The sequence below is a fragment of the Lemur catta genome, chromosome 15 (genome assembly GCF_020740605.2).
Source record: "Lemur catta isolate mLemCat1 chromosome 15, mLemCat1.pri, whole genome shotgun sequence".
In the NCBI taxonomy this organism is placed as follows: Eukaryota; Metazoa; Chordata; class Mammalia; order Primates; family Lemuridae; genus Lemur; species Lemur catta.
The window spans coordinates 55,654,989-55,669,896 of NC_059142.1; the positions used below are offsets into that span (position 1 = coordinate 55,654,989).

At 49.7% G+C, this 14,908-nt stretch overlaps 1 protein-coding gene across 2 annotated transcripts in view; it reads left to right on the forward strand.

Moving 5' to 3' along the window:
- RNF213 (ring finger protein 213) overlaps nt 1–13,411 on the forward strand; it is a 90,845-nt gene extending 77,434 nt beyond the window's left edge. For both annotated transcript variants that reach the window (XM_045569629.1, XM_045569630.1), the window contains 13 exons: nt 800–959; nt 1,554–1,734; nt 2,919–3,010; nt 3,630–3,881; nt 5,331–5,463; nt 5,816–5,899; nt 6,228–6,408; nt 6,663–6,864; nt 8,364–8,441; nt 8,988–9,182; nt 9,706–9,795; nt 9,888–10,066; nt 11,388–13,411. In XM_045569629.1, coding sequence (XP_045425585.1) covers nt 800–959; nt 1,554–1,734; nt 2,919–3,010; nt 3,630–3,881; nt 5,331–5,463; nt 5,816–5,899; nt 6,228–6,408; nt 6,663–6,864; nt 8,364–8,441; nt 8,988–9,182; nt 9,706–9,795; nt 9,888–10,066; nt 11,388–11,541 — 1,981 coding nt within the window. In that variant the 3' untranslated portion in view covers nt 11,542–13,411. The remainder of the gene's footprint in view (nt 1–799; nt 960–1,553; nt 1,735–2,918; nt 3,011–3,629; nt 3,882–5,330; nt 5,464–5,815; nt 5,900–6,227; nt 6,409–6,662; nt 6,865–8,363; nt 8,442–8,987; nt 9,183–9,705; nt 9,796–9,887; nt 10,067–11,387) is intronic.
- Nucleotides 13,412–14,908: the final 1,497 nt, after the last annotated feature.

Genomic DNA, 14,908 nt, shown 5'->3' on the forward strand with positions numbered 1-14,908 from the left:
ATACTTGTTAATACCGTCGGGACCAGGCATTTGTCTGTCTCAGCAGATGCCGTCTCACTTGTAAACCAGATTAGCTTTCTCCTTTTTTTTTTTTTTTATTTTGAGAAAAATGAAGGAGACATAGTCAATCTTATCAAATACCAGATTTTAGAATCCAGATAAAAATGTGATCTCACAGCCCCACACTGAGACGAAAGTGTCCCCTTCAGAGAGTTGGTGGGGCCTGTCTGTGGTCATCACACATTCTGACTGTTTTGGGACAGTCACAGCCTAAAATATTCTTACTTGTTGTCTCCATAAACTATCAGAATGTCCTCAAATCTCTAATATTTTTGCAACTGAATGTATCTAACGTAATGCATCTCCTGTCTGGATGTGATACAAAACCCTTGTCCAGACCTTGGATCCCAGTGTTTTATTTGGGAAACGTGAGAAAGCGTGGACCATGCCACGTTGCTGCCTGCCACGTGGACCCCAGCTGTTCCCGCCCACAGAGATGTCAGTGGGAGAGGCAGGTCCCCGCTTCCGTCCTAACCCCCTGCCCAGGGACCAGCACCAACTGCAGGGGCAGCCACTGCCCGCTGAGGATGCTGTGGGGTCTGGCCAGCCAGGAAGCTGAATCTGCAACGGAAAAGACTCTTGGGGAAGTAGTCTGGGCTTAGCAGAGTGAGAAGCACTTTTGACATTTTCTTCAAAACTGTGGACCTGGTCCTCATGGTCTAAGACCCTGCAGTGTGCCCTGAGAGCTGAGAAGAAACGCCCCTTCTCAGTCCTCACCTTGTCTTCTCTGTCCTTCCAGAGACAGCGCAGACAGAACCCAGACTGGCCACGTGCTGGGTGACCCATGGCGCAGAGGCATGGCGGCGGTGCCTGACCGAGAGCTGTCCCCGGCGGTCTTCCTTCTCAGCCGGCTGCTCACGCACTTGGCCATGCTTCTGGGGGCCGTCCAAAACCCGCAGGTACGGCGCAGTGCTGCCAAGCTGTGCGCTTACTTACTGTAGGAAGGACCTGCTGTGGTTTTTTTACATCCAGCCCTTTTGTCTAAAAAGTCCTAGCCACGACCTATGGATTTTGAATATGTCACTGAAAACCAGTCTACAAAGTAATGTAAAATGTACACGCCCTAATTTTCGCACTGTGGCATCTGACAGTATGGGAGGGGACTACTCCTCACATTACAGGAAACTCACTTTAAATGAACAAGTCTGTGTCTTCGGCCCGCGGCTGGGCGTGGAGAGGCTGATGTGATCATTATTTACCCAGCGTCTTCAGAAAGAGCACGCAGCATGTCCTCTAAGTCAGTAGTGAGCGAGATGGCACAACGTGCAGGTTTGAGCATCCTTTATTTCACTCCGATACCATCAAAGCCAGCAGGCGCTTGTTCCACTCGCCTGCCCTCCTTTCCCATCTGCCGTTTGAATCACTCCATGGACTTCTTAGAATCCACCTCTCATCGGTGCTGGTTTTTCACTTCCGATGGCTCCTCCCAGGCCCGCCATCTCATGTACAAACAGGTCCCGCTGACTGACCGTTTCGTTCCATTGCCCCCACAGGCTCTGACACGCATCATTAAGCCCCCCGTGCGGGATCCGAGAGGATTCCTGCAGCAGCACATCCAGGCCGACCTGCAGCAGTTAACCAGGATGCTGGGAAGGAGCGCGGACGAGACCACCAACGCCGTCCACCACATCCTGTGCAGCCTGGCCCACGAGCAGCACCGCCCCTCCGGCCAGAGTAAGGAAAGGGGGCCCGGGCGGGGCCGGGCAGGGCCCCGTGCAGAAAACTGCAGAGAAGCCAGGCTCACTCCCCATGGCTCCAGAGTGGCAGAAATGATGGTGTGTGGGGGCTAGCCCAGGAGCGGGAGCAGGAGGTGCTTTGCCTGCTGGAGGGTGGCCGGAGCTGCTCTGTCCCTGCCAGTCACCCCTGCCCAGCAAAGAGCCGCAGACTCGGGCCGTGTGCACACGAGTGTTGAGTGTGTGCACATATGGGGAGCTATTGCAGTTGCGGTCGGCCTGTGGGTAACTCGCCTGCCACACTGGGAGTGCACGGTGTCTATAGCAGGTGACGTGTGTCAAAGAGACAGTCACCGTCACGGCTTCTGCTTTCCTGACAACATCCTAGTCATGTGCTGACCTGGTATGTTTACATGTCCAGCTTGTTAAAGGAAAAAGAGTAGGCACAAAATACCGTATTTACTGAGCTAATTTTCTATTTTAAAATTTTAAATTCATACAGAAAGGAAAGGTCTGTAAGATAACATAGTAAAAGTGTTGTCTCTGAGTAGTGGAATTAAGAGTGATTTTTATTTTCTTTTTGCTCATTGGCAAAATTCACAATTACCATTGTGAGGACAATGTTATTTAAAATAACAATAATAATGGCAATAAAAAGTCCTGCCCCATGACAAAAAATCTATTGCCCCTTCAGGTGCTTCTTTGCCAGACGCCAGCATCAATATTTATTTTCCATTTAGCAAAATCTGATTTTATTTTAAGCCTCCTATTCTGGTGTGATTTCAACTAGGTAAGATCACCCAGTGTCACAGGACAAAACGGCAGATCCCAGGAGTGTGGGGACTGTCCCCACAACACTCTGTGTCCTCCGCCACAGGCTCGGGCAGGTGGCTGACGGTGGCTGACAGTGGCCTGGCCCCACTAGTTCTGTCCTTTCAGTAATTTTTCTCAGAATGGCTTTAAGATTACAATTATGTGGGTTAGAGGAATTTTAAGAGATTGAAGTATCTTCAAAAAGGTTGGCAGTAGCAGCGGGAGCTATTTTAAAATACTTAGGTTAATTTAGGAAGATACTACCCCAAAAGCAGCATTATTTCTATTTAACATTTATTTAGTGTTCACTGTATATAGACTGCCATGCTTTTTATTCCTTGAGTAACCTATACAATTTGGGTTTCTTTATAGGGCTTTTAAATTTTGATGCAAAATTGTCAACCAAAGAAATGAGAAACAACTGGGAAAAGCAAGTTGAAGCTATTCTGTTACCTGAGCTGCAGGTGGGTGGTGAGCAGTAACGGCTGCAGAGCTACTTCGTCTGGGAAGGGGGGTTCCCAGGCATCTGCTGAGCGGTCTCTGCCGGTGTCCCTTGCGGGGGTGTCCTCAGACACCTCTGGCTGAGCCTTGGACTTCGACGCTGTCCACCTGGAACCACCGTCCTCCTGTTGTCCCCAGATACCCCATCCTGCACTGCCTGGGAGTCCAGAAAGGGCAGGCAGCAGCTTTCTCCCCACTGCTTCTCACAGCAGAATGTGGAGCCAGGGGTAAAAAAAAACAAACTGTCATGTAGACACCCACTAAAAATGTACTGACAATCACAGATTGATTACTCTCTGCTAGATAAGAATATTACTGAGAGTAACAGACCATCGGGGAAAAGTCAGTAAATAAAATAGTGGGAACAAAATACAGGTCCCTGAGTCTCATTGTTTGGGGAGCTATAGATCTACAAACAAGGAACAATTAAACAATAATACGTGATAAAAGTGAGTATCTGATTGCATGCTCAGATGAGGAGGACAGACTAAGACGCAGACGCCCACTCGTGAAGTCACCAGTTGCCTAATCTGTTTGTGACAATGCCTCACTTCCAGAATTCTGTGTCATTTTCTTCCTTAGCATCTAGATAAAACCCTTCTGACCGTGAACACTCTGATCAGCCAAGATGAGCATATCAGCTCCAACCCTGTGGCCAAAATCATATACGGTGACCCAGTGACCTTCTTGCCCCACCTGCCCCAGAAAAGTGAGGTCCACTGCTCAAAGATTTGGAGCTGCAGAAAAAGGATCACAGTTGAGTACCTCCAGCACATTGTGGAGCAGAAAAATGGCAAAGAAACAGTGCCCGTCCTCTGGCAGTTCCTCCAGAAGGTACGTCTGACCTGCTGGGACTGCCTCCCTCTCTCTGGGCAGACTTCCCTGGTAGACCCGCAGGCCCAGGGCTCTTGTTCAGTGTAATCCTTCCTAAAGACAGAACGTCTACTTCAGTGCTTTGGTTTTGAATAGAATGTCTGTAGCAGAATACTCCGGGATAGAGTAGAGATCTTTGTATACATCAAACTGTACAGCCTGAAGCATAAAGTCAGAGATGAAATATGCACATGAGTTGGGATTAGTACTAATCTGTAAAGAGCTTAAAGGCCAGAGAGGACCTCGCTGATCATTCAGCAAGAGAGAAGAGAACACACATCCTCCTTGCCAGCTGTGTCTGTGCACCTTCGTCCCCCAGTGCCAGGAGTCGTTGGTCACCAGTGAGTGTCTGTTGAATAAGAAAACTTCGTTGAGAATGTATAGCCAAAATCAGGCTGGACCCAGTGGCTCATGCCTGTAATCCCAGCACTCTGGGAGGCCGAGGTAGGAGGATCGCTTGAGGCCAGGAGTTCAAGACCAGCCTGAGCAAGAGCAAGACCTTGTCTTTACTAAAAACAGAGAAATTAGCTGGTTGTGGTGTCGCGCCTGTAGGCCCAGCCACTCAGGAGGCTGAGGCAGGAGGATCGCTTGAACCCAGGAGTTTGAGGTTGCTGTGAGCTATGATGATGCCACTGCACTCCACGCAGGGAGACAAGAGACCCTGTCTCAAAAAAAAAAAAAAAAAAAAAAAAGAATGCATACATAGCCAAAATCAAATAAAAATATCTTCCCTGTTCCTAAAGCATTTATCATGGACTGAAGGTGGGAGTGAGAGTGTGTTGACCGTGGTAGGGTTGGAGGTGGGGAGCCGTGAAATGTATTAGTCACATCTGTTCCAACTTTCATCCATTTGAACTTTCATTTTCTACAACAGATTTTCTAATCATTTCCCTCCAAGGACTAGTATTTACAATCTAGCAAGAAGTAAGATGATTCAGAACTTTTTGTTGGTTAAAATTAATTCACACTAGGAAGGACGTCGTAAGGTGCACAGTTTCATTACACTGAGGATGCTCAGACCCTAGGTCCCCAGAAGGACACGCAGGAACAGCGCCAGCCTCCACTGCCTACGCTCTTGCTCTCTGCTTCCAGCAGCTTCTCCCGGTACCCAGCTAGTCACGTGGGCCCGAGGGGCAGGTTTCTTTCTTCAGCTTTTAGCACATGCGGTGGATGTGTCGGCTCCGTGCGGGTGGGGCTTTGTCTTCAGCCTCCATTGCTCCCCTGCCCACAGGTGCTTGCTGAAAGAATGGGATGGCCCTTGTCCCATTTCCCAGCTCCATGGTGTGTCACATAGAACGGCATGCTGCCCAGGTTAAACCACACGTCCCCTGGCCAGCCACAAAGACTATCTCCCCAGCAACATGTTATAGGTAAATAAAAAAGTGTTATGGGTGCTCTTCCCTTCCACAGGAAGCAGAACTGGGACTGGTGAAGTTCTTGCCTGAGATTTTGGCCCTGCAAAGGAGTCTAGTGAAGCGATTCCAGAATGTTCCACAAGTTGAATACAACTCCATCAGAGGTTTCATTAGCAGCCAGAAATCAGGTATGACTCTGCTCCAGTGAGACTAGGACTTTCCTGTTTGGTGCCTCGAAAGGACCACTCCGGTGGGGATGCAGGTTGGGGTACAGGGCCATTCAGGGTTGATGGGTGCTTATAGCATGAAGGGAAGGGTGCTAGATCCCCCAGAACAAATCAGAGGCTTTTGCTGCAGCTGAAAAGCGTCTCCCTCTGTCTAGCTTCTCAGACTCAGCTTAGTGCTTAAAACAGTGACCCGAACACGCTGGTCACTACACAGATGCGAAGCTGGGCTCCATCCGCAGTGTGTGGCTGTGCCGCTTTGCCCTGGCAGGATGGTCGCCAGCGTGGGGCTCTTACCGAGTGTTTTGTTCTGCAGATGGGTTGAGACAGTTATTTAAGAACAGGATCACCACCTTTCTGTCGACATGGAACAAGCTGAGGAGCTCACTCGAGACCAACGGTAAATGTCCTGTTCCCCTTTCACGCGAAACGTTGCAGGAGGGCCCGTCCGAGAGCTCTTCTAGCACCAGGTCAGCGCTGAGTCTACGAATCTTGACGGTAGTGCCAAGATAAGTGAAATAGCACATCGGGAAAAACAAACCCTCCGTCCTTTTGAGTCCGTAAGTGGAGTCATAGACGAGCTGAGAGCATTTGAAACTTGGTCAGCATCTGGGAGACTCAGAGGCAGAAGCTTGAGACCTGGCTCCCAGCTCTCGGGTGACCCGAGATGACGGAGAAGCAGCCTGGCGCTGAAGCCGTCTGCTCAAGAACGACCCTGTCATTTGCAGGTGAGATCAAGCTGCCCGCAGACTACTGCGGTGCTGACTTGGATCTGGACACCGAGTTTGAGGTCATCCTGCCGCGTCGACGGGGCCTAGGCCTCTGCTCCACCGCCTTGGTTAGCTACTTGATTAACCTACACAACCAAGTCGTCTACACGGTGGAAAAGTTCTCCAACGAAAGCAACAGGTATGTGCACGAGCCAACAGGAAGCGGTGCCCGCTCAGCCCTGGGCTCCCAAGCCGCGGGGGCAGATGCAGGCCGAGCTTTAGCTCCTTCCCCGACAGACGCTTCTTCAGCCGCCCCCACAGGGGTCCCGTCCTGCGTGTGGTTTGGGCGCTCAGAGTGTGAGGCCATCAAATGGGACCTGCTCCGTGTACCCTGGAGTCTCGGCCCCGCACGCTCGGCCTGGACTCTGAGCGCTGCCTCTCTATGTCCCTCAGCTATTCTGTGGATGCCTCTGAGATCACTGACCTGCACGTCATCAATTACGAGCTGGAGCGGGACCTGACCCCGCTGATTCTGTCCAACTGCCAGTACCAGGTGGCGCAAGGCGGCGAGACCTCGCAGGAGTTCGACCTAGAGAAGATCCAGCGGCAGCTCACCAGCCGCTGCCTCCAAGGCAAGCCCAGGCTGACCCTCAAGGTAAGCGGATGCCCACTGCTGGCACCGTGCCGGTGCTGTTGTGAGCAGGGAACCTGCAGAGCGTTTGCAGTGGGACAGAGCGAGCCATCACCCGGCAGTCTGGTCTGCGTCGCCACCCGCACCCGTAGCTCTGTGACCACCCTGCATCTCCGGGCTGGGTGCTCTGTGGAGCTCTGTGCTGCAGCTTCGTGCCTTGATCCTCCCGGGGCCTGTTCGGGTCCTAACAGACTCACTGTCTAGGTTTTTCTGCCGTAGTTAGCAGCACCACCAACCACCATCATTTCCCCTCTCCCTTCAGCCTCCGCACGCATCTGCCGTGGGTGCCATCAGATGTGCCCTCTGTGTGTCCTGTCTAACTGCCACCGCCCACTCGAGTCCCCAGCACCCATCCTCACGGCAGACTGCCACCGCGGTGCCTAACGGGACCCCAGCTCCGGCTCCCTCAGTGCACGTTCCTAGAGCCCAGATCCAGACCCCTCACCCTCTGGTGGACGGCCTGGCCTCCCACTGCGTACGGGATCAGGCTCTGACACGCAAGGCCCTGGAGCTGGGCCCCCATCGCAGCCTCCCAGCCCGTCGCCAGCCACTCCCCTCCCTTCCCTGCACTGTGTCCCGTGACCCTAGGGGTGGATTAGCACAGCGGGCGCTTTGCCATCTCTGTCCCTTCACCTGGACAGCACTTGTTCCGTCCAGCTCCAGTCAGATACATTGTACTTAAGTGTATTTATTCCCCTTAGTGCCCGCAGTTAGGCCGGGAACTGCTTGGAACCAAGGCTGTTTTTAATTCATTTTGATATCTGTTGTCTAGCAGTGACTGCCTTGGCCATGGTCTGTGCCCGGTAGTTACTGAAGGAATCCATGAATGAGACACCTTCACATTCCCGTGTCCCCAGTGCCGCTTGTGGTGAACAAGGCTACATTAATCTACATGACAATATCTGCTTGGAGGCCGAGCACAGTGGCTCACGCCTGTAATCCTAGCACTCTGGGAGGCCGAGGCAAGAGGATCGCTTGAGCTCAGGAGTGAGCACCCAGCCTGAGCAAGAGTGAGACCCCGTCTCTACTAAAAATTAGAAAGAAATTTGGCCAGGCAACTAAATATATAAAAAATTAGCTGGGCATAGTGGCGCATGGCTGTAGTCCCAGCTACTCGGGAGGCTGAGACAGGAGGGTCACTTGAGCCCAGGAGTTTGAGGTTGCGGTGAGCTAAGCTGATGCCACGGCACTCTACCGGGCAACAGAGCGAGACTCTGTCTCCAAAAAAAAAAAAAAATCTGCTTGGCCATCGTGTCCTGGCTAGATTCCTCGTGGTGCTGTTGTTTCTTAGACTGTGGATCAAACACAGACGTCAGGAACCACAGAGTGGTCTGCTCTGCCCAGTAACGTGCTGAATAGCGTGTACTACAGCTGAGTGACTGCTGAAGAATATATTTGTCATCTGATGGAAACCTCCACAATGGATTTAATTTCCAAAAACTTTCTTTTCTTTCTCAATTTAGGGAATACCCACTCTGGTATACAGACATGACTGGAACTACGAACATCTCTTTGTGGACATCAAGAACAAAATGGCACAGGTGGTCACACTAAACTTTGTCATTTGCACGGTGCTTTTTGCCTCAGCAGAGCTTTCATCAGACTAGGACTGCTGTAGCCTCCCAGCCCCGTGTTTTCTGGGAGCAGCAGTTTCCGCGGCCTCCCTGCAAGCCCAGTGCTCTTTGCAGAGGGAAGCAAGACAGCAAATCGGGTAGTTTTCTTGTTGAGTATCAACAGGTTGACAGCTCGTGGGGTTAGTTCTTAGTGAGGTCATGACCACGTATGCTGAAGCAAACGGTCCACAGGACTTGGTTACTCCTGCTCTCTCGGTGTGACATTGAGGGGTACACCTCTGTGCGTCTCCATCAGCCCACAGGGCTGTTCTGAGCATTCACTGAGCTCGTGTCCATCTCGATAACTGTCTGGAACGCTGCCTGGCACTTAGTGAGGACCAAGTGTCATCTGTGACTACCACAGTTTGTCCACCTTGGGCTTGGGCAGTGAAGAAGCTAAGCTCTTTTACCAGGTAGTGAGAGGAAACCCGAGGCCCAGCCTACAGACCCTCTCTCCTGCGTTTGACTTCCCAGAACTCCCTCCCCAACTCGGCCATCAGTGCCATCAGTGGACAACTGCAGTCCTACAGCGATACCTGCGAAGCTCTGTCCATCGTAGAAGTCACTCTGGGGTTTCTGAGCACAGCTGGCGGGGATCCAAACATGCGCTTGAATGCGTATGTCCAAGACGTCTTGCGAATGGGTGACCAGACGGCTCTTGTGCTAAAGGTGGGTCTCACAGGAAGCCTCTCTTCCAAGGAAACCGGCGCTGCCCCTCACCTTGGTCTCCCCGCTTCCTGCTAGGAATACCACCATTCAGGAAGCAGCAGTCTAGGCACCCCGACAAGGAGGGGGAGGCAGGGGAGGCAAAAGCAACCCCTCACCCAGTCGGTCCACCATGCAAACAGAAAGCGCCGTGAGCAGTGGGGACGCGCACGCACTCACAATGCTGGCAGTCTAGACAGAGCGCACACAGACGGGACTGAGGGCGTCAGGCACCAGGAAACCGCACGATGCCAGTGGACTGTGGGATGCTGCAGGAGGGAGAGGCCTTTGGGAGACATTTTACGGCGAGGCAGGTGCATTAGTGGATGGAGCAGAGAGGGCCTTCATCACGCGGGAAATCAGACGAGCACAGAGCAGGAACGAAGAGGAAATGCCTACCTGGAGGGCGCTCGGGCTCACTGAGGCGCAGCAGGAGTGGGGGGGGGGGTGAGGCCTTTTCTGCTCAGAGATGCCGTTTCTCTTCCAGGCCTTGAACAGGTGTCAGTTAAAACACGCCATTGCCCTCTGGCAGCTCCTCTCTGCCTACAAGTCTGAGCAGCTGCTGCGACTGAACAAAGTGAGTCGGCCTCTGTCTCTTCCCTGGATGGAGGGAGCTGCGCTCCTCTCTTCGCAGGCTTTAGTTTTTCACTCATTCCTCCGTCCTTTCAGGAGCCATTTAGGGAAATCAGTTCAAAGTACAAAGAGGATCTCCACCCAGAGAATGCTAAGCTGCTCAGCACTTTCCTGAATCAGATCGGCCTGGATACCTTCCTGCTGGAACTCCACGAAATGATGGTCTTGAAACTGAAGAACCCCCAAGCCGAGGACAGTTTCAAGCCTGAGTGGAGGTAGGATCTGCATACCTGCCGGGCAGTGCAGGTACCGAGCGCTCCACTGTGTCCCCGTGACCTTCCGTAGACACAGAAATCGTTCTTCTCCTGCCGCAGGGTCCCATTTCCTGCTGTTTTGCCCTGACCAGGGCACCTGAGGACTTGCTTTTTGGTTTTAATCTCCACTGGGCTTTTTAGGAAATAATTACGGCAGTCTTATATTCTCATTTTAACAAGTAGACTTAACTCTGTCAAAGAAAGATGCATTTTAAATTTGACAGAAAAAGCTACACCAATGTCTAAAAGAGTGTGAGAATACCCAACACAAGGTGTTACCAGCTTTTACGTATTTACCAATCTAATGGCCAAAAAATTGTATCTCACTTTCACTTGTACTTCCTGATTGACTGGTGAGGCTAAGCATATTTTATATTTATCAGCCTGTATATCCTCTTCTGAATTACCTCTTGGTACCTTTTGGTTATTTTTCTTCCAGGCTCTTTATCTCTTTCTTAATGATTTGTAAGAGCTCTTTGTATAGAACAGAGATTAGTCTTTATGTTATGTGTTACAAACGCTGTCTCAGGCTCTAATTTCATGAAGTCAAATTTGATAGAATTCTCGTATAATGTCTCCATAGGAAAATACACCTATAAGTGTTTCCTTATCCCAAGGTTATAAAACATCCTCTTGTTTTCTTCTTGTGCTTTTATAGCTCTATAATACACACTCATTTTGTTAACCAATTGATTGATATGTGTAGTGTGAAGTAAGGGTTTAACTTTACTGTTTTTTAAAAATAATCAAACTGTAGTTTTCCTCACCAATACATTTTATATTTGCTATTTTCTTCTATGATGCTATCTGGCATATACCGAATATACGTTTATATTATTTGAGCTTATTAAATAAATCTTTACTGTCCTGGACTTTTAATGTAGAAAAAAATGATACCTTTCCTGGAGAATGTACGATCTTTATTAATATAAAACATGAAACGGTAGACAAGCTTTTTTTTAATGGTGAGGCTTTGTTTTTTATACAGCCCTGTAAATAAACATCCTGTTAGTAAAGTGCCTAACGTCATCTGACGGCAACCATCGAGGCAAGCTCCGCAGACTTCTGTGGTGCTGTCCGCAGCCTGTGGGAAGCCGCAGTTGTGTGCCAGGGGTCCCAGCACAGTAGCTCGGTAGTTGGCCGACTGTAAGCTGACCCTCAGTATTGCTGGTCTTAATAAACATTGTCATTCCACTGAGGACTGGAAAAAGCAAGAACTCATTGGTCCCCTTATGTTATTTGGGAGACTTTTTAATGCTGTCTCTTCTTCTTGGTTTTTCAGCCTGAGAGACACTCTGGTAAGTTACATGGACACTAAAGAGAGTGAAATCCTTCCTGAGATGGAGTATCAGTTCCCGGAAGAGATCCTGCTCTCAAATTGTGTCTGCGTGTGGAAAATGGCTGCGGAACTGAAACGGGATCGGCAGATGAGATAGAGTCACTCACTCCGCGCTGCCTTTGGTGAGACTAGGGGGACCAGGCTCTTCCCCCCTCACCCGTGGCCCAGGTCCCATCCCGGCCCGCTGCCTCTGCGAGTGCTCAGGCGGAAAGCTGTCGGCGTCGCACGAAATTCAAGACCAGGATGTGCGTATGAGCTGACGGCTTTCCGAAAGCTGAGCTGTTTCTGAACCACGTATATGTTCCAGAACTTCCTCATCCCATGAAAACTGATCACTAGGAGGCGTCGATGACGACTACATGAAATTGGAAATAAACCACCGTCGTTTACATCCCAGGAGAGACAGAGAAGCGTCTCAGCCTCACATGCAGTGATGGCCCGTGTCTGGAACCTCTAGCACTTCCTCAGCCACGGGTCCCTCCGCAGACTACTGCATAATTAGGGGCAGGGAAAAAAACAGGGTCCTCAAGTTTGCTTTTATCTTTTTTCTAATTTAGTCTGCACTCACAGGAAAGAATCTGGTTTTCTTCTTTCTTCCATGACCTTAAATTCTGAGTACTACACAAATATTTCTAGGTTTCCAAGAAGATGTGAAAAAGTACTAGACTGTTTTCTCACAAATACAAGAAATATCAGGGCATTTTGTAAGTGCCTTAAGATCAAACTAACAAGATCTCACCAGACCCGCGTGAGTCACTGCCACATCTCAGAGGGTGAGAGCCAAAAAGCCTGCATTGTGAAGAGCTCCGGGCCGGGCATCAGGGACACTTCTGGCATCTTAGTTTCCTCACGTACAAAATGAAGGGAGTGGGTTGATGGCCAAAGGTCCTTACAATTCTAACACTTTTAAATTATAAGTGAACACTGATTAAACTTGAATCAAAGGCATGGTTTTGGCAGTTCTGGGGGGAGTTTTTGATTGGCTAGCATTATGCCAAATAAACATGCAGTTTCAGTGTGATCTCAGCTTCCCTGAGTGTACGAATATCTAGGCCTTTATTTGGGTCTCAGCCAAGGCACAAAAACTAAGACTCAGAGAGAGTACAAAACCAGTTCAATTTCTGAAAAAGAAGAAAGAAAATAGTCAGGTAGCCCTGATCTTGTGCTGCTTTTCTCATTGTGTTATATTTCTCCCCTCTCCCCGACAAATCTACTTTGATACTTATGACCTCTCTAGACTAATCCTTGTTCCTAGGTTGCTCAGTACCCACTCGCACTGAGATCAGAACAGCAACTATTTACAAGTTAGAGGCAATAGTCTTAATATGCATTTAAAATGAGTTAATGACTCAACCAACTTGAAACTGGGCCCAAGGAGTGAAAGCCACAGAAATTCAAAATGCTTGTCTAGGACGCGGCCATGCACACCTGGGGCACCACTGGCAGCAGGTGCAGAAGGACCGGCATGTCCGTTACTTTGATACATTCTTCAGTGTTTGATAGAGTCAGGTAGTAACTCATTTCGTACAGTATCCACTTGCATTTAGTAACCTGTGATTGTTTTATCATTCTGAACTATGCAAAGCCACTCCCCACACACATTTGCATCCTAGACTGCCTATTTAATAGATGTGGGGAGTTGGGGTTGGCATGTTTTCATCTCTTCAACTTGTACTTGGAACTCCTTTGATACCTCAGAGCTGGCATGAAGCTCACCCTGGCCATCGGGTGGCAGCTCACACCCAGTGTCTCACTGTGCCACACCTTAGCAGGTGGGAGTCAGGTGTCAATCTCTTGCTATGAAAGCCTTTCCCCATCCCCCTTTGGCCTGGGAATTTTTTCCCACTTTATTAAAGGTTTTTAATTAAGATGTTTCATTTTGTATGTTATGCTTCAAAGCCTTAACTGTCATATCTAATATTATGTTGTTTATACAAAAATACACTGGCCTAGCACAGGCAAAAGTACATTTTATATTTGTCATTCCTGTTTTAATAAACTTGAGCTTTGCTGCTAAGGAATGCTCTTTGGAGGCAGAGCTTCTATTCATGGCACATGGACATCAACTAGGGTTTTGGGAAGGGTTTCGGTTTTTCGTGGAAATGTTCTTGCAGAAGTATCCATGAACTGGAACATTCAGGACAGAAAATGTACATTCTGGTTTAGAATGTGAGACAGTAAACTTTTCCTCTGGACAGAAGAACAGCAGAACTGCGAGTCCACGGTGGAATTTAGCACCACTCCCCGTGGCCGATCTCAGACTTACAAGCTGAGTGGAGTCCTGGAGTGAAGCTGGCCCATGCCCGGCCTGAAATGACTTTGCCAGAAGCAGCAGAGCTGCAGCCAGCAATGAGTAAGGACAGGAGCTAACCCTTGTCAATGCCTTGGGTTGTGGGAGGGGGAGGAGTGCCTCGTAATAGGAAATAAAGGTAGTGAGGGATTAGGTGGGCTGCAGGAAGGCTCACTATTAGGTTTGAGTGGTAAAAATGCCACTCAAAAGTGGAAAATTGCATTTTCTCTTCCAAAGAGGAAAGGTTTCTCCAGGAGAGAGACCTGTGGTCTGGCGCCACAGCTAGAAGAGCCGTGCTGGCCTACCAAGGAAGACGCACTTTGTCCTGACGCCAGACTTGCCTCCTCACCCCAGTTTCTGTTCCAGACCCCAGGTAGTAACTCGTTTCATATGATACCCACTTGCATCTAGGAAACTTAGGTGCCTCATCTCCAACCCTCCCAACCCCTCTACTCATTTTCACTCGCCCACATCCATTTCCCTGGACATCTCCCTATAGCACACTTATTTTTCCTTTCAGCCCTATGTTGGCGGTGACTTACCTGAAAATCTTAACAACTGATCATTGACCCCTTGAAGGCATTATTGTGTGTGCAAATTACTTACCTTTATTTAATGGTTACAAGATTTTGTCATTTGTTAACTGAGACAGCCATGAGCTATTTCAGTTATTCCCGTGTGTTCAGGCAATTCCAACTTAAAAACCAACTTGCAGTGATAACCAATCATTAGGAAGAAAATGTCAGCTCAAAGGGCCGGCTAAGGAGGTAAGGCTACCCACGTCTAGCCTGCACGTGCGCGCTAGTGTGCTACAGGAGCGCGTCCCCGATTGAGCACAGCAGGTGCTAAGTGGAACGCTGCTTACCGGCTGGGGAGGTGGATGGAGAAAACCTGAGGCCTTGGGCTGAATAACGATGGATCGGAGCCACGATTAGCATTTACGTCGCGCCCTGCGCTTCCCTAATCCCCTCACGTTCGTTAATTAAGCTTGCACTCAAGCATTATGAATCCCGTTTCCAGCTGGAAAAAACAAGCGCCAGGAAAGTGTTTTCCCCGGGAGAGCAAATGCGGACGAGACCCTCTCTGCCGGGCCTTCTGGGGACGGTCCTTTCGTGCGGGCGGGACACGGCGGCCCGGGGCTCCTCGCGCCGGTCACTCATCCGGGCTCCGGCGG